The following is a 19844-nucleotide window of genomic DNA, read 5'->3' on the forward strand; positions in this document are numbered from 1 at the left end:
AGCCTAAAGGTGCGCGGAACAGCACGTTACCGTTGTGGGAAAACGGGCCATCACGCTAATGACTGCTGGTGTATGGAGCTGGAATGCCGAAATTGTGGCAAAAAGGGTCACATTGAACGCGCCTGTAGAGATAAAAAAAAAGAACAGACAGAGCTGGGAAGCATGGAAGCAAAATGTCTGTATTTGGACAAGAGAGGAAAAAGAGTGTTCATTCAGTGCAGTATGATGGAACAAGCAAAACAGAGAGGAGCGACACCTCTGAGGAGGAAGAGGTGCACATACTGACGGTTGCAGGTGATTCAAATGGCTACTGGGTGTCACCACTGGTGGAGGGACAATCAGTGCGGATGGAGGTGGACACAGGCACGGCTGTGTCCCTTGTTTCAGACACTGTCTACAACAAAATGCTAAAGCATCTTACCCTTCAGCCAACAAGCCTTGTGCTAAAGACATATACCGGCGAACCTGTGGCCATGAGAGGCATCATTGAGGTGACAGTTAAATTGAATGGACAGACTGCAAAACTGCCACTATATGTGGTAAAGGGAAATTACCCATCGCTACTGGGACGTGCGTGGCTAGAGAAAATCACACTGGACTGGCCTGCAGTCCGCATAATGTCAAAAGGGGAGTCAGGTCTGACTGCAGTGTTAAACAAACATGCAGAACTCTTCAATGGGGAACTTGGGAGCATGAAAAAGATCAGCGTGAGACTGGACATTAAACCTGACAGCAAGCCGAAGTTTCACAAAGCCCGACCTGTACCCTATGCAATTAGGCCAAAAGTTGAGGCTAACTTGGAGGCCTTAGTCGAGAATGGAGTCCTGGAGCCTGTGAGCATGAGTAAATGGGCCACACCCATTGTTCCTGTCCTGAAAAAGGATGGGTCTGTTCGAATCTGCGGGGATTTTAAAGTGACTATTAACCCGGTGCTGTCTGCGGAACAGTACCCTCTTCCCCTCATTGATGATCTTTTTACGGGCCTGGCCGGAGGGCAAAAGTTCAGCAAAATAGACTTATGCCAGGCTTATCTACAAATGCATGTCGATGACAATTCAAAGGAGCTGCTGACAATTGTGACACACAAGGGGCTATACAGGTACTGTCGCCTTCCGTTTGGAATTACGTCGGCCCCTGCTCTATTCCAAAGGGCAATGGATCAGATTTTGAGTGGACTGCCAGTGCTACCTGGACGACATCCTTGTCACTGGGACAAATGAGGAGGATCATCTTCTGAACTTGGATGCGACACTACAACGACTGAAAGAGTACGGACTCAGAGTTCGTAAAGACAAATGTGAATTCTTTCAGTCTTCAGTTGAGTACCTGGGGCATGTGATTGACGCTACTGGCCTGCATAAGGCGCCGTCAAAGGTCAAGGCGATCGTGGAGGCCCCAGCACCCCAGAATGTGAGCCAGTTACGTTCATTTCTGGGGCTATTTAACTACTATGGGAAGTTTATTCCAGACTTAGCAACATTGCTGAAGCCGTTACTGTAAAGTCCGCGCCTCAATAATACACAGACTTTGGGAGAACAGTTTAACAGGTACTTTACTGAACAAGAGGCAGCTTGAAACTGAAACTACACAAGCCTGCTAGGGCCTTTTATACAGGGGTGGTCACTGCCGGTACTGCAGTCTAAGACCAGTTATTCCCTTAAAGGTACATACACAACAATTCCTCCCCTTTTAGATAAATAGTACATAACATTCATTTAACAACTAAATAATAACTAATTACAATTACAATTTTCGCAGTAATATATACATCAACTGAAATAGTCATTTATAAGTTCAGTCTTTGAGGAGGCTTCCTGATCCGGACTGGATAGTGCCTTTCTCGAGTATCCTGTTCTGGCGGTGGAGTCAATTCTGGCTCATTGTCATTGGTTGGTTCGTCAGCTTCCAATACCCCTGCTTCTGAGGTAGACGCAATCTGTACTTCGGGCTCATTACCAGGTGCACATGCTTGTGGTACAGGTTTGGCTTGTTCCTGTGACTCTAGAATCTGGTCAGCATGGTGTCTCACGATGCTCTCTCCAACGTCCACTGTGTACATTAGTGGTCCCTGCTGTGTGCATATCGTGCCTGGCTGCCATTTTTCTGTTCGGTAGTCACGGGCCAAGACTGGTTGCCCTATCTTGAAGCTCCTGGTTGGCTTCTCATTTATGTGCTGGAACTGCTTATCCTCAACATCTCGTCTTATGTTTGGTTTGAGCAAATCCAAACGACATCTTAGTCTCCGGTTGAAAAACAGTACGGCTGGAGTTTGGTTGGTTACTGCATGTGTCGCATTCCGGTAAGCAAACAGGAAGTTATCCACCTTGTGTTGCAGTGGTATGTCGTCATTATACATTGCCTTTATGGCCTTTTTAAAGGTCTGAACAAACCTCTCAGCCAATCCATTTGTGGCTGGATGATATGGGGCAGATGTGTAATGTTTCACCCCATTATTCTTCAGGAACCTCCGGAAATCCTCAGACACAAACTGTGGGCCATTGTCGGAACAGATCTGTTCTGGCAACCCATTCCTGGCGAAGATGGTCCTTAGGACTGCAATAGTTTTCTCCGTGGTGGTGGAGGACATTTTAATGACCTCTGGCCATTTCAAATGGGCGTCCACAGCAATTAGAAACATTGAGTCCATAAATGGACCAGCGAAATCAATGTGTACCCGTTGCCATGGAGATGAGGGCCACTCCCATGGATGTAGCGGGGTCTGTGGTGGAGCGTTTTGGACCTTCTGGCATCCTGTGCATCTCTTGGTCATATCCTCTATTTCTTTATCGATTCCCGGCCACCACACAAACTCCCTGGCTAGGCTCTTCATTTTTACCCCTCCCAGATGACCCTCGTGAAGCTCATTGAGCACTCTATCTCTCAACTTGGGTGGAATTACCACTCGGGATCCACACATCAAGGTTCCCCGGCACACTGACAGCTGTTCCCTCCTTGGCGAGAATGCTGGCAACAGTGAGTCGCCATATGCTGGCCATCCCTTCACCGTCAAATCATAGATCCGAGAGAGTGTCGGGTCATTTCGGGTTTCCTTCTAAATACTTGCATTTGTAACAGGCAAACATTCGACTATGGTCGCATGGAATATCTCCACAGGGTCCACTGCAGGTGCTTCTTTCGCCGTAGGCAACGGTAGGCGCGACAGCCCATCAGCGTTTCCATGTTGTTTCGTACCTTTGTACTCTATGTCATACTGATGTGCCCCTAGAAAAAGTGACCATCTTTGCAGCCGTTGCGCCGTCATCACTGGAACGCCCTTCTTTGGGTTAAAAATTGAGACCAGGGGTTGATGATCAGTCAGTAGGGTGAATTTCTGCCCGTGCAGACAGTGATTGAACTTCTTCACCCCCCACACCAGGCTGAGGGCCTCCCTGTCAATCTGGGCGTAGTTACGCTCGGCTGAGGTTAGCGAGCACGATGCAAAGGCTATTGGCCTCTCTGAACCGTCATGGAATTTGTGTGACAGCACCGCTCCAATGCCGTAAGGTGACGCATCACATGCCAACCGAATCGGTAGTGTTGGGTTGTAGTGGGCCAATACTTCTTTTGAAGTGATTTGGCATTTACATTCCTGAAAGGCACGCTTACACTCATCACTCCATTTCCATGTTACACCAGTTTGAAGGAGGGCGTTCAGTGGGTGCAGAATTGCAGATAAATTCAGCAAGAACTTATGGTAGTAGTTCACCAACCCGAGGAACGACCTCAGTTGCGACACATTTTCTGGTGCTGGAGCCTTGACTACAGCCTCAATCTTGTCCGGCGACTTATGCAACCCTTCCTCATCAATCATGTGGCCACAATAAAGATTTGTCTCCTGAAGAACTCGCATTTGGGATGGTTGGCTCGTAGCCCATATTCCCGCAATCTCGTGAGCACCTGTTCCAGGTTGTCAAGGTGCTCATTGTCATTTTCGCCCGTAACCAGGATGTCGTCCAAATAACATTGGGTCCCCGGGATCCCTTGCAGGACTTGTTCCATTGCCCTCTGCCACATAGCCAGGGCCGATGCTACCCCAAATACCAGTTGATTTTACTGGTAAAGGCCTTTGTGAGTGTTTATCGTGAGGTATTTCCCAGATGCTTCTTCCACCTCCATTTGTAGATATGCTTGAGCCAGGTCAATCTTTATAAAACGTTTCCCTCCAGACAGTGAGGCGAAAATATCTTCTATCCGCGGAAGCGGATATTGTACTGTGTGCAGGACTGGGTTCACAGTCACCTTGAAGTCCCCACAGATGCGAACCTTCCTTGGCTCCCCAGGCGTGCTGCTCAATGCTTTCTTCAATACAGGAATGATGGGTGTGGCCCACTCGCTCCAGTCCACCTTAGACAGCACCCCCGAATGCTCCAGATTCTCCAGTTCAGCTTCCACAGCTGGGCGTATCGTGTATGGCACCGGTCTGGCCTTGAAAAATTTTGGGGTTGCGTTATCCTCAATCTTTATGGTTGCCTTTACTCCTTTTAGAGTCCCAAGTCCTTGTTGGGACACCTCTTCCGCGTCAGATAGAATTTGTGACAGACGTCCAGGTGCGACACCATCATCTGTTTTGTCAGTCACAGTTAGTGCCAGAATGGAATGCCAATCCAATTGTAGTCTTCGGATCCATTCACGTCCCAATAATGGTGGTCCTCCATCTCGTAGTATATACATGTATAGTTTCTGTGTTTCCTTTCCGTTATATTCAACTGGCATCCTTATTTTTCCTCTGGGGTACACCTTTTGCCCCGTGTATGTCTTCAATACAATGGACGTGTCCTTTAAGAGTATGTGTGAGAATAGCCGCTCATAGTCTCGTCGATTCATGACAGTTAGGGCTGATCCTGTGTCCAATTCCATCTTCACTGGGGACCCTGCTATCATGAGGGTGACCCAAATGGTTTGGTGATCTTCTTTTGCGATCACGTTGTGTAACTTTAAACAACTTAGTCGCCTGCTCCCGGAGTCCTTCTCACTCTCCTGGGCCTAGAAATTGGGTTCTGGCCTTGCCAGGGCTGTAGCGCCAGAAAGTTTGCGCCAGCGGTAATGCGGCAGCGCCCGACGAAAATTCGGGTGCGCCGGGCCCAGACGGCGGCGGGCGCTAAAACCCTCCTTTAGCGCCTCAAAACGGGCGTCAACTTGGGTTTCCCGGCGCTAATCCCCCGCTGCGGCACCCGATGCGGTGCGGCAGGCGGGGGAACTGCAGGCCTCCTCCTCCTGTTAAGGAGGAGCTGCCTGCAGCCGACAACTGTCCGGCGGATTGACCCGACATCTGAGCCCGGCACCTCGGGGAAGTGCCGGGCTCGCATGAGACACTGATCAGGGCCGCGGGGGGGGAATGCAGGAGTCCGGGAAGGGAGGTGCGGGCAGGCGGCCGCCGGGAACGCGGCCGGCCGCCGCTCCACCTTTATGCGCCGGCGCACACTGGGGGAAGACTCTGTTGCCAGAGTCTTAGTTGCGCCTGCCACAGGCGAGGCGGGCGCAACTGAATTTCGGCTTGGGGCCGGGTTACCACGGCAACCGGGACGCTGCGCACACCGATGACGTCATCGGTGCCGGCGCAGCGCTACCGGTCTACCGCCGCGGAAGGGCCCCAGGCAATTTAGGAACCGGCGCTAATTGCAGCGCTAGGCCCTCTAGCGCCGCAAAATCGGTGCTAAGGGCACTGAATTTCTAGGCCCTGATCTTCTGAACTACTATCTGTCAGTTTCTGTACTTTGGTGTACTGTTCCTTAATAGTTCTTGTCGTGTTGGTCTTCTTTACCGACCTGCAGACTCTTGCTATATGTTCCATTTTCCCGCATTGCCTGCATATTTTATCTTTAAACCAGCAGTCCTTCTGCTCATGGGTTGTTCTGCCGCAGCGATAGCACTTTTCGGCTCCATACGCCATTTCTATTGTATTTCCACAGCTCCCCGTGCTGCTGCTTCGTAGGATACTGCCACGCTGAAAGCCTGTTCTAGCATCAGGTCCTTTTTTGAAAGTAGTCGTTTCTGGGTTCCTTCACTCTGGAGCCCGCAGACAAACTTATCCTGTAAGGTGTCTGCCAGTCCTGCTCCGAACTGGCAGTGCTTCGATAACTTGCATAGTTCCGTAAGATAGTCAGCATTGCTCTCATCTTTGTGCTGGTTTCTTTTATGGAACTTGAATCTTTCTGCTATCAGCAGTGGTGCAGGGCTTAGATGTTCCTGTAAGATATGAACAATCTCCTCAAAACTTTTCTCCATTGGTTTAGCTGGGGTAATTAACTTCCGCAATAGGCCGTACGTACTCGCACCCATCAGATTTAATAATACCGACACCCTCTTTCCATCAGCCACCTCATTTGCCTTGCAGTACACTTCAATTCTTTACACATACGTGGTCCAGTCTTCTACCTCGTTGTCGAAAGCAGTGATACGGCCACTTTTCAGCATCTTGGGCGATTTAAAATGGTGCCTCCCGCGCTTTTGCTTCTTCCCCAATGGAATAAAATGGCGCCTCCCGCGCTTTTGCTTCTTCCCCAATGGGATAAAATGGCGCCTCCCGCGCTTTTGCTTCTTCCCCTTACTGCCATGCTGCTCCTTGCATTCTACGGGGTAATGGCGGTGACCCGCAGCTTCGGCACGTCTCGCTTTCCTTCCCCCCCGTTTAGTTTCTCTCCGTTGTCCTGTTCTCGAGCACCGACCGCGCCCTGTGCGCTCCACCCTCTCTCTCTTGTTTTCTTTTCCCGGCGACGCTGCGCAGCCCGATTTGTAGAGCCGCTCGATCGAGCTTGAGCCCGCCGCAGTCCGGAAGGGTCAGCGCGCTACCTGCTACCATCACGATTCGCTGGCACCACAGTTTCTCCTGCAATTCTCCAAACACCGATGGATTCTTTGGCCGGTTGCCCTCGGTCGACGCCCGTTGCTCAGACTACGACCTTCCAGGACCTTCCTTTCAGGCGAGATCCCCGTGAGATGATGCCACACTGCAGGTGAGTTCGAACTTACTCGTCGCCACTGTAAAGTCTGCGCCTCAATAATACACGGACTTCGGGAGAACAGTTTAACAGGTACTTTACTGAACAAGAGGCAGCTTGAAACTGAAACTACACAAGCCTGCTAGGGCCTTTTATACAGGGGTGGTCACTGCCGGTACTGCAGTCTAAGACCAGTTATTCCCTTAAAGGTACATACACAACAGTTACATCAGTTGCTATGTCAAGGCAAAACATGGAAATGGACTGAACTGTGCAACGAAGCTTTCGCCCAAGCAAAGAAAGCATTGCTGAAATCGGAGGTCCTGACACACTTCGACCCAAAGCTACCCATGCAGCTAGCATGTGATGCATCACCATATGGTGTGGGAGCAGTCATATCCCACATCATGCCTTCGGGTGAAGAGAAACCTATCGCCTTCGCATCACGCACCTTGAACAAGGCCGAGAGTAACTATGCGCAGATCGAGCGCGAGGCCTTGGGAATCGTTTTTGGAATTCGAAAATTTCATCAGTACCTGTTTGGGAGAAGGTTCACACTCCTGACGGACCACCGTCCATTAACTTCAATCTTCGGGCCCCACACCGGAATTCCATCTCTCGCTGCAAGCAGGATGCAAAGGTGGGCTTTACTGTTGTCAGGACACACATACGACATCAAATATCGCAAATCAGACTTGCACGGCACGCAGACGGTCTCTCGAGGCTACCCTTGCCTGTTACTCCCCCAGAGCCTCGTCAGATAGACATCTTCTACTTTAGACAAGTGGAGGGAGCACCTGTCACTGCAGTTCAGGTGCGAAGGTACACCCGCAACGATCCAGTCCTGTCTGAGGTAATGGACGATGTCATTCGAGGGAGAGCTATAGGAGATTCTCCTAGTTTGAAACCTTACGTTTCAAAAAGAAATGAGCTCTCCGTCCAGGCAGATTGTCTTCTTTGGGGACGCCGTGTCATCATTCCGCCACCTCTGAGGGAAACTATACTGCAACAACTTCATACAGGCCACAGTGGGATGGTTCGGATGAATGAAATGGCAAGAAGCTACTTCTGGTGGCCAGGTCTCGATGGGAATATTGAGGAGAAAGCCAAAACATGTTCCCCATGTCAAAGGGTCCGGAATGTTCCACAGCTGGCAACCCTACAGCCCTGGGATTGGCCTGCAGAAGTGTGGCAGCGAGTACATGTGGACTTCGCCGGTCCTTTCGAAGAGAAGATGTTTATGGTGGTTGTGGACGCTCGTAGCAAGTGGCCGGAGGTCGCTGTGATGAGGTCTACCACGGCAGAGAAAACAATTGAGAAACTTGGTGAGATGTTCAGCCATTATGGCTCACCGGAACAACTCATAAGTGACAACCGTCCACAATTTGTATCACAGGAGTTTGCAACCTTCCTGCATGTGAATGGTGTCCAACACATCAGGTCTGCGCCCTATCATCCCTCTACTAACGGCCAGGCAGAAAGGTTTGTGCAAACTTTGAAGCATGCCTTGAAGGCATCGCAAGGTCAGGGCTCAATCCACCAATGTCTGAACAGCTTCCTGTTGTCCTACAGGAACGAGCCGCATGCCACAACCAAAACTTCCCCCGCTTCGCTCATGATGAAGAGACAGTTGCGGACAAGTTTTGACTTACTCAAACCTCCAAGGGCAGAACAGGTTGTCCATTGTCAACAACAAGCTCAAGTTGAAAAGAGAGAAAAGAGCCAAGGAGAGACGGTTTCACCCTGGAGAGCACGTCCTAGCTCGAAACTACAACACTGGACCGAAATGGGTTCCTGCTACGGTGATCGCGCAGACGGGCCCTGTGTCTTACACGGTTGAGACTGCTGAGGACGTCGTCTGGAGAAGACACACAGATCTACTGTTGCTAGGAGCAGAGACAGCCACAGAGGCTCCAACGGCTGGTTGGCCTGAACTGTTTCCGGATGATACCGCAAACCAGCATCCTTTGCAACAGTGCTCTTCTCCAACACAGGAAGTCAAAGAGACTGTTCCACCTGTGCAAACTACTGACTTTCGAATGACACAGGCACCTTCTCCATCCAGGCCTGTGTCAATGCCTACTGCTGTGGAAGCCAGCGATGACCGCCGGTATCCTGTCAGGGAGCGGCGGCCTCCAAGACGCTTGGATCTGTAGGCTTAGTGACTTACCCACAAGACTGGGGCAGAATAAACCCCAGGGTAAAGTCAGGGGTTGAGGCAGTCTACCTCTACCCTAGGTTGGTTGAGTGCATTGAAAGTAACTTACCTGTTGAGGAATAATGTGGACCTTCCATTTAAGAGGGGAGGAAATGTTATGTATTGTGTGTTCTATTGTGTGTTCTCCTCCCACCTGTGGTGGCAGTGTCACAGGAGATAAATGGTTGGGTGTTCTCTGTTAAGTTTAGCTCTCTTTGTTCGGAACTTTCCAGAACTTCCTTTCCTTCCAATAAAGCACTTCATGTTTGAATCTCTGAGTTCTGAGTCCTAAATTGTGTCTAGGTTGAAAGGTACCGACACAACAACCACGAACTGGGGGAGAGAGAGAGAACAACACAAACTGGGGGAGAGAGAGAGAGAGAAAGAGAACAACACAAACTGGGGGAGAGAGAGAGAGAGAACAACTCAAACTGGGGGAGAGAGAACAACACAAACTGGGGGGGAGAGAGAGAGAGAGAACAGCACAAACTGGGAGAGAGAACAACACAAACTGGGGGAGAGAGAGAGAGAACAACACAGACTGGGGGAGAGAGAGAACAACACAAACTGGGGGAGAGAGAGAACAACACAAACTGGGGGAGAGAGAGAACAACACAAACTGGGGGAGAGAGAGAGAGAGAACAACACAAACTGGGGGAGAGAGAGAACACAAACTGGGGGAGAGAGAGAGAGAACAACACAAACTGGGGGAGAGAGAGAACACAAACTGGGGGAGAGAGAGAGAGAACAACACAAACTGGGGGAGAGAGAGAACACAAACTGGGGGAGAGAGAGAGAACAACACAAACTGGGGGAGAGAGAGAACAACACAAACTGGGGGAGAGAGAGAGAACAACACAAACTGGGGCAGAGAGAGAGAGAACAACACAAACTGGGGGAGAGAGAGAGAGAGAACAACTCAAACTGGGGGAGAGAGAGAGAGAGAGAGAACAACACAAACTGGGGGAGAGAGAGAGAGAGAACAACACAAACTGGGGGAGAGAGAACACAAACTGGGGGAGAGAGAGAAAGAACAACACAAACTGGGGAGAGAGAGATAGAACAACACAAACTGGGGGAGAGAGAGAGAACAACACAAACTGGGGGAGAGAGAGAACAACACAAACTGGGGGAGAGAGAGAGCGAGAACAACACAAACTGGGGGAGAGAGAACACAAACTGGGGGAGAGAGAGAGAAAGAACAACACAAACTGGGGAGAGAGAGATAGAACAACACAAACTGGGGGAGAGAGAGAGATAGAACAACACAAACTGGGGGAGAGAGAGAACAACACAGACTGGGGGAGAGAGAGAACAACACAGACTGGGGGAGAGAGAGAGAGAACAACACAAACTGGGGGAGAGAGAGAGAGAGAGAACAACACAGACTGGGGGAGAGAGAGAGAGAACAACACAGACTGGGGGAGAGAGAGAACAACACAGACTGGGGGAGAGAGAGCGAGAACAACACAAACTGGGGGAGAGAGAGAGAGAACAACACAAACTGGGGGAGAGAGAGAGAGAGAGAACAACACAGACTGGGGGGAGAGAGAGAGCGAGAACAACACAAACTGGGGGAGAGAGAACAACACAGACTGGGGGGGAGAGAGAGAATAACACAGACTGGGGGAGAGAGCACAGAGTGGGGGAGCGGAAATCCCTGCAATCTTTGACTCGCTGTGATTGACAGACACAGCGCCCCCTCTCGCTCTCCCGGTGCTGCTGCCCCGTCACGTGAGGCTTGTCGCCGTCCCCCGTCCAGTGCGCGCTTACGTCACTGCAGCGTAGACGCGTTGTGGTCGGCGTTGCCGTTGGCGACGGGCGGAAGATGGCCTGGAGCGGGCGGCGGGCGCTGTGCTGGGCCCTGGGGTCGCTGCTGTGGGTGGCGATCGGCCCTGGGGTGGCGGAGGGAGGGCTGGGCACCTGGAGCGGCCTGGCTAATGGGGCCGTGACCCCAGCGGGACAGACCGTGACCCCGGCCAATGGGGCCGTGACCCCGGGCGGAGGGACCTTGACCCCAGAGGAACAGACCGTGACTCCGAGCAATGGGGCCGTGACCCCAGAGGGACAGACCGTGACCCTGGGCGGAGGGGCTGTGACCCCAGAGGGACAGACCGTGACCCCAGAGGGACAGACCGTGACCCTGGGCGGAGGGGCCGTGACCCCAGAGGAACAGGCCGTGACCCCAGAGGGACAGACCGTGATCCTGGGCGGAGGGGCCGTGACCCCAGAAGTACAGACCGTGACCCCGGGCGGAGGGACCTTGACCCCAGAGGGACAGACCATGACCCCGGGCGATGGGGCCGTGACCCCGGGTGGAGGGGCAGTGTCCCAAACACCGGTCGATGTAACAGCCAAAAGCCTGGGGTCAGGTAACGTGAGCACTGGTGGCAAGAACACGGGCACAGGAGCAGGTCACTCAACCCTCGAGCCTGTTCCGCTATTCATTGAGATCACGGCTGATCTGTGACCTAACTGAATCCACCCGTATTGGCTTCATATCCCTGAATACCCTTGGCTAACAAAAATACACCGATCTCGGATTTAAAATTATTAATTGGACTTGCAGCTACTGCGTCTTGTGGGAGAATTCCACACTTCTACCACCCTTTGCGTGAAGAAGTGTTGTCTACCTTCTCTCCTGATTTGCCTGGCTGAAATTTAAAGGTTATGTCTCCTTGTCCTAGACTCCCCCCACCAGCGGAAAAAGTTTATCTCGATCTACCTTATCATTTCCTCAAAATCCTAGAAACCGCAATCAAAGCAGGCGGCTGGAGGAGGACGGGACGAGACGGGGAGTTACATGGGTCCTCTGGCGGTCCCTGTGAATTTCCACCCACCCTTGCACCGCTCGTTGTGCCAGCTCAGCTCAGTCGTTGTCACTCTGCCGCCTCCCAGTCCAACAGGCCGTGGGTTGGAACCTAAACGTTACATCGAATCCTAGAATGATCCAGCACAGAAAAAGGCCATTCAGCCCATTGTGTCTGTGCCCGTTCTTAGGAAGAGCTCTGCAATTATTCCCACTCCCCTGCCCTATCCCCACAGCCCTGCAAATTTTATCCCATTCCCATTTGAAAGTTACTGTTGAATCTGCTTCCACCGCCCTTTCAGGCAGCGCATTCCAGATCACAACAACTCACTGTGTAAAATGAAAACCTCATCATCTCCCTTCTGGTTCTTTTGCCAATGACCTGATATCCGTGTCCTTTGGTTACTAACCCTCCTGCCAGTGGAAACAGTTTCTCCCTAACTGTCAAAACCCTTCATCATTTTGAACACCTCTATTAAATCTTTCTTTAGCCTTCTCTACATAAGGAGAATAAACCCAACCCCTTCAGTCTCTCCACATAACCAAAGTCCCTCATCCCTGATAACATTCTGGTAAATCCCCTCCCCAGTGCCTTGAAATCCTTCCTGAAGTGTGGTGCCCAGATTTGGACATTATACTCTAGCTGAGACCTCACCAGTGATTTATAAAGGTTTAGTATAATGTCCTTGATTTTATACTCTATGCCTCTGTTTTTAAAGCTAAGGGTGTGGCGACACGCCACCACTGGACATAATCCGCTCACGGCGGCACAGACAGTCTAAGCAGAAGCCCCCAGCCGGGGGCCCTTTCCTCCAGCAACTTGTTTCCCGCAGGGACAGGCTGCCGGGAGCACTTCCTGTCTGGGAAGTATTTAAGTGGATGCGCGGGCTTTTCTAGTTCCTGTTTGTCATGTGGTTGGAATAAAGCAGTTGTGTTTTCAATAGCTCTGGTCTCGACTCCCACGTTTGCCGCGGTATCTCAACACTGGTGACCCCGACGCTCAGGACGAATCCTAAGCTAGCATGGCGGATACAAACGCAGTCACGGTTAAATTACCAGACTTTTGGGAGAACCTCGCCGAAGCCTGGTTCGTTCAAGCTGAGTCCAGATTCCGGCTGAAAGGCATTACAGTCGACGCCACGAAGTACGACTACCTCGTCGCCTCGCTCACCTACGCTACAGTCCCCAAGGTTTGGGCAGCGCTGCAGAATCCACCAACAGAGAGAGGGCAAGTACGAACATCTGAAGGCTGCGCTACTTAAAAAATTTCAAACGTCCTCTTACCAGCGCCACTGCCAACTCCTGGACCTCCCCGGCCTTGGTGACGCTTCACCATCAGACCTGCTTTCCCACATGCTGTCCCTATCAGACGACAAAAACCCCAGCGCCCTTTTTCGCACGCTTTTCATTCGGCAGCTCCCCGCCAGCATCCGCCCACTCATTGTGGAGTCTGACTCCACGGACCTGAATGATATAGCCGAAAAGGCCGACCGGCTGCTATCTGCACAGGCCGCTCGCGACGTCGCGCCCGACCTCACGGCAACGACCACGTGGTCTTCCCGGGCCGCTAGGCCCGACCGCCCTACCACTCCGGGTCACTGCTACTACCACACCCGTTTTGGCGCTAGGGCTCAACGCTGCACGCCACCGTGTACCTTCAAACCCCCCCCCCCGCACCGGCCCCCGCGATGGCCGCGGGGCAGAAGGAGCCCCTACTGTACGTCACTGACGACAGAACCAACCGCCGATTTCTGTGCGACACAGGGGCCCAGCACAGCATCACCCCCGCCTCCGCCCTCGAGATCCAACGCGGTACACGGGGTATCACACTGGCTGCAGCCAACGGCTCTGAAATCCGCACATATGGCACCCGCATGGTCACGCTCGACCTCGCGGGCCGCCGCTACCGCTGGGAGTTCCTCACAGCCAAGGTCCTCTGCCCACTCATCGGCGCCGACTTCCTACGCGCCCACGGCCTCCTTGTCGACATTCCGAGGCACCGCCTCGTCGACATCAACACTATGGCCCCCATCCCCGGCGCCTTTACCCCGGCCCGTTCGGCCGGCCTGACGACCTACTGCCTCGCCAGAGCCACGGACGACTACTCGGCACTCCTAGCTGAGTTTCCCGCCCTCACTAACCCGACCTTTTCGGCCAAAGCCGCCAAGCACGGTGTGGAACACTATATCCCCACCACCGGCCCCCCAGTTTCTGCCCACGCCCGCAGACTCAACCCGGCCAAGCTGGAAATCGCGCGGGCCGAGTTCACCACCATGGAACAACTCGGCATCATCCGCCGCTCCAGCAGCCCTTGGGCCTCGCCCCTCCACATCGCCCCCAAGCCCGGCGGAGGCTGGCGCCCTTGCGGGGACTACCGCCGCCTCAACGACGCCACCACCCCCGATCGATACCCGGTGCCACACATCCAGGACTTCTCGGCCCGACTGGCCGGACGAACCGTCTTTTCCAAAGTCGACCTGGTGCGCGGTTACCACCAAGTCCCCGTACACCCCACGGACATCCCCAAAACGGTCGTCATCACCCCATTCGGCCTGTTCGAGTTCCTGAGGATGCCCTTCGGCCTCAAGAATGCAGCACAGGCTTTCCAGCGCCTTATGGACTCAGTCCTCCGGGACCTGAACTTCCTATTCGTCTATCTAGACGACATTCTCGTGGCCAGCTCCTCCAAACAGGAACACCTCGAACACCTTCGCATCCTGTTCGGGCGCCTAGCCCAACACGGGCTCATCCTCAGCCCGGCGAAGTGCCAATTCGGCCTAACCGAGATTGATTTTCTCGGTCACCACATCACCCCTGCTGGTGCCGTCCCCCTGCCCAACAAGGTGCAGGCCGTCCAGCAATTCCCCCGCCCCACAACCATCAAGGGCCTCCAGGAGTTCCTCGGGATGGTGAACTTCTACAACAGGTTCATCCCCAGAGCCGCAGCCCTCATGAAGCCCCTATACGACTCCCTCCGAGGAAAATCCGGCAAGATGGACGTAGCCTGGACCACTGACACGGCAGCCGCCTTCGACGCCACCAAAAACGCGCTCGCCGACGCCACTCTGCTCGCGCACCCAAGGGCCGATGCCCGGGTCGCGCTCACCACCGACGCCTCCGACCACGCGGTCGGGGCCGTGTTCGAGCAGTGGGTCAATGGCGCGTGGCAGCCACTTGCCTTCTACAGCCGCCAACTGCGCCCCCCGGAGGTCAAATACTCCACTTTCGACCGCGAGCTTCTCGCACTCCACCTGTCGGTCCGCCATTTCAGGTTCCTCCTGGAAGGCCGCCCCTTCACCGCGTATGTGGACCACAAGCCACTCACATACGCGATGGCCAAGCACACCGAACCCTGGTCCGCCAGGCAGCAACGCCAGCTCGCGGCCATCTCCGAGTTTACTACGGACATTCAGCACGTCTCCGGTAGAGACAACGTGGTCGCCGACTGCCTTTCCCGTCCCGCCGTCTGTGCGAATCACCTCGCGGTCGACTACGCACAACTAGCAGCGGCCCAGCTCACGGACCCAGACCTCCTCTCGGCGGCTACCAGCCTGCCAGGGCTACGCCTAGCCAAGGTCGCGCACGGGCCCGAAGCCACGGCAGTCACGTGCGACGTCTCACTCGGCCAACCCAGGCCGGTCGTCCCTGAGACCTGGCGCCGCCGCGTTTTCGACGCGCTCCACGGGCTCTCTCACCCGGGTTCCCGCGCATCCGTCAAACTCCTCTCCAAGCGCTTCGTCTGGCGCGGCCTCAGCAGAGATGTTCGGACTTGGGCCACCTCCTGCCTCGCCTGCCAACGGGCTAAGGTACAGCTGCACACCAAAGCACCCCTGGGAGACTTCGAGGTACCCAGCTGCCGCTTCGACCACGTACACGTCGACATCGTCGGTCCCCTGCCGCCATCGCAAGGCCAAACTTATCTCCTCACGATGGTCGACCGCTACACACGCTGGCCTGAGGCAGTGCCGCTGACCTCCACCACCACAGCCGACATCGCCAGGGCGTTCGTTAACACCTGGGTTGCGAGGTTCGGCGTACCGGCCGACATAACCTCCGACAGAGGCGCCCAGTTCACCTCCGAACTCTGGACGGCCACAGCACGCAACCTCGGGGTGACGCTCCACCGCACCACGGCGTACCACCCGCAGGCCAACGGACTTTGTGAACGCTTCCACAGGTCACTCAAGGCCTCACTCCGCGCCGGCCTGCAGGACAGTACCTGGACTGACCACCTACCGTGGGTGCTACTCGGCCTACGCACCGCGGTCAAGGAAGACCTCCGGTCCTCGGCAGCGGAGTTAGTCTACGGACAACCGCTGCGCGTCCCAGGCGAATTCCTTCCGGAGCCTACCAAGCCTTGGTCGGCCGAACAGCAGCGGCTCGACTCTTTCTCTTCCGCTCAGCAGTTCGCCCCACTTCCGGTCAACCGACACGGCGAACTCGCACCTCACGTCCCGCCAAATTTACAGCAGGCGTGCTTCGTCTTCGTGCGACACGACGCGCACCGCGGGCCCCTGCGACCCCCGTACGACGGTCCGTACGAGGTACTACAAACCGGGGACAAGGTCTTCAAGCTGCGACTCGGCGACAGGGTCGAGACAGTCTCCATCGACCGGCTCAAACCAGCACACACAGAACCAGGGGAACAGGTCCCCGTGGCCCAGCCTCCAACTAGAGGCCGTCCCCCCGGCAAGCCAGCACAGCCGGCGGCGAACCGCCCGACCCAACCAACCAGACCGGCGACCACTCAGAGCCGCTGCGGCAGAACCATTAGACCACCGTCACGACTCGTCCACTCCTCCTAAGCGGATTCTGGGGGGAGCTCTGTGGCGACACGCCACCACTGGACATAATCCGCTCACGGTGGCACAGACAGTCTAAGCAGAAGCCCCCAGCCGGGGGCCCTTTCCTCCAGCAACTTGTTTCCCGCAGGGACAGGCTGCCGGGAGCACTTCCTGTCTGGGAAGTATTTAAGTGGATGCGCGGGCTTTTCTAGTTCCTGTTTGTCATGTGGTTGGAATAAAGCAGTTGTGTTTTCAATAGCTCTGGTCTCGACTCCCACGTTTGCCGCGGTATCTCAACAAGGGTCCCATATGATTTTTCTAACAACCATCTCAACTTGCCCTGCCACCGTCAAAGATTTGTGTGTGTGAACCCCTAGCTCTCCCTGTTCCTGCAGCTCCTTTATAATTCTACCACAAAATAACTTCATTATTATTTTTAATTAGAAGGGTTGAGCTGCAACTCTAGAAGCTGTAATTGGGTAAGGAGAAAGCAGTGGGAGGATAAGATTGCAGATTGATTTTGGGAGATGGAGAAGGTGGCGATTGCGGATTCCGGCGAGGGAGGGAGCTGGTCTTTGAGACCGTCCATGCTATGTTGTAAGATCTCTCTGTGTGCCTTGTTCCAGCCGTTCCCATTTGTACCTGTGACCTGGCTGGCGGAGTCTGCGAACTTGACTGCTGCTGTGACCCTGACTGCTCCTCCGCGGACATCAATGTCTTCTCTTCCTGTCTGCCGGGCAGCGAATCGTAAGTGTCTGTTGGTGTGTTACGATATTGGCTCCCGGTCCAGCAACACCTCAATTTTAACATGTTCATCCTCCTGTTCAAATCCCTCCATGGCCTCGCCCCTCTCTATCTGCATAATCTCTTCCAGCCCTACAATTCTCATCCTCTTGCTCAAATCCCTCCATGATTTCGCTCCTCCTATCTTTGTGACCTCCTGCAGCTCTACAACCCCTGAGAACTCTGCGTTCCTCCAATTCTGGCCTCTTGTGCATCCTCCACTCTGTCCCACCACTGGCGGCCATGCCTTCAGCTGCCTAGGCCCTAAGCTCTGGATTTCCCTCCCTAAACCCCTCTACTTCTTTCTTTCCTGCTTTATATGGACACCCAAATCGCTCTGCTCATCTCAGTAACTTCTCATTAAGAAAATACACTGATCTATCTTTCTCGGAACCAAAGTGGATGACCTCAAATTGCCCACATTAAACTCTGTCTGCCTGTTCACTTAGTCTGTCTATGTCCCTGGTTTCTCGTGACCAAATAGGGTCAAATTCTAATTTTATTCCAAGATTGTAGGGAATAAAATGTACCCTTTTGTTGGGTAATGGTAACAAGGGATATGGAGCCAAGGCAGGCAGGTGGAGTTGTGGTACAGATCAGCCATAAGAACATAAGAAATAGGAGCAGGAGTAGGCCAATCGGCCCCTCGAGCCTGCTCCACCATTCAATAAGATCATGGCTGATCTGATCCTAACCTCAAATCTTCTATCACTGTGCATCCACCCGAACCCATGTGATCTCCCGGGAGAGGCGAAAAACCAGATAAAGACCCAATGGCCAATTTGGGAGAAAAAAATCTGGGAAATTACTCTCCGACCCATCTAGGCGATCGAAATTCTTCCAGGAGATCACTCTGTCCCTATATTTTCTACAGTACTTACCTTCTGTAAAGGCGATTACCACCCCAGCCAGGAACAGGAATAAAACCATCTCCTGAAATCTAACACAGAATTAGAACACAGTAGGAGCAGAACCAGGCTACACGGTGGAATAGGCTCGAGGGGCTGAATGGCCTCTTCCACTTCCTTTATAACATGTTCGAGCGGCTGAATGGCCTCCTCCAGTTACTATATAACAGGCTCGATGCATTGAATGGCCTCCTCCAGTTGCTATATAACAGGCTGCAGGAGCTGAATGGCCTCCTCCAGTTACTATATAACAGGCTGCAGGAGCTGAATGGCCTCCTCCAGTTACTATATAACAGGCTGCAGGAGTTGAATGGCCTCCTCCAGTTACTATATAACAGGCTCGATGCGTTGAATGGCCTCCTCCAGTTGCTATATAACAGGCTGCAGGAGCTGAATGGCCTCCTCCAGTTACTATATAACAGGCTGCAGGAGCTGAATGGCCTCCTCCAGTTACTATATAACAGGCTCGATGCATTGAATGGCCTCCTCCAGTTAGTATATAACAGGCTGCAGGAGTTGAATGGCCTCCTCCAGTTACTATATAACAGGCTGCAGGAGCTGAATGGCCTCCTCCAGTTACTATATAACAGGCTGCAGGAGCTGAATGGCCTCCTCCAGTTACTATATAACAGGCTGCAGGAGCTGAATGGCCTCCTCCAGTTACTATATAACAGGCTGCAGGAGCTGAATGGCCTCCTCCAGTTACTATATATTTTTTTATTCATTGATGGGATGTGGGCGTCGCTGGCTGGCTAGGACTGCATTTAGTGCCCATCCCTAATTGCCCTTGAGAAGATGGTGGTGAGTCGCCTTCTTGAACCGCTGCAGTCCATATGGTGTAGGTACACCCACAATGCTGTTAGGGAGGGAGTTCCAGGATTTTGGCCCAGCGACAGTGAAGGATCGGCGATACAGGTCCAAGTCAGGATGGTGTGTGGCTTGGAGGGGAACTTGTAGGTGGTGATGTTCCCATGCGTCTGCTGCCCTTGTCCTTCTAAGTGGTAGAGGTCGCGGGTTTGGAAGGTGCTGTTGAAGGAGCTTTGGCGAGTTGCTGCAGTGCATTTTGTAGATGGTACACACTGCAGCCACAGTGCGCCGGTGGTGGAGGGAGTGCCAATCAAGCGGGCTGCTTTATCCTGAATGGTGTCGAGCTTCGTGAGTGTAGTTGGAGCTGCACATATCCAGGCAAGTGGAGAGTATTCCATCACACTCCTGACTTGTGCCTTGTAGATGGTGGAAAGGCTTTGGGGAGTCAGGAGGTGAGACACTCGCCGCAGAATTCCCAGCCTCTGGCCTGCTCTTGTAGCCACAGTATTTATATGGCTGGTCCAGTTCAGTTTCTGATCAGTGGTAACCCCCAGGAGCTGAATGGCCACCTCCAGTTACTATATAACAGGCTCGATGCATTGAATGGCCTCCTCCAGT

The 19844-nt window shown here is 53.3% G+C and overlaps 1 protein-coding gene across 2 annotated transcripts in view; it reads left to right on the forward strand.

The window, feature by feature from the left end:
• The first annotated feature begins 10933 nt into the window (after positions 1-10933).
• LOC147101518 (tectonic-3-like) overlaps positions 10934-19844 on the forward strand; it is a 63202-nt gene continuing 54291 nt past the window's right edge. For both annotated transcript variants that reach the window (XM_085966685.1, XM_085966686.1), the window contains exons 1-2: positions 10934-11507; positions 17355-17475. In XM_085966685.1, the coding sequence (XP_085822811.1) occupies positions 10964-11507; positions 17355-17475 (665 nt within the window). In that variant the 5' untranslated portion in view covers positions 10934-10963. The remainder of the gene's footprint in view (positions 11508-17354; positions 17476-19844) is intronic.

The sequence above is a fragment of the Somniosus microcephalus genome, chromosome 24 (assembly GCF_052327205.1).
Source record: "Somniosus microcephalus isolate GS21.2 chromosome 24, FLI_Smic_1.0, whole genome shotgun sequence".
NCBI lineage: Eukaryota > Metazoa > Chordata > Chondrichthyes > Squaliformes > Somniosidae > Somniosus > Somniosus microcephalus.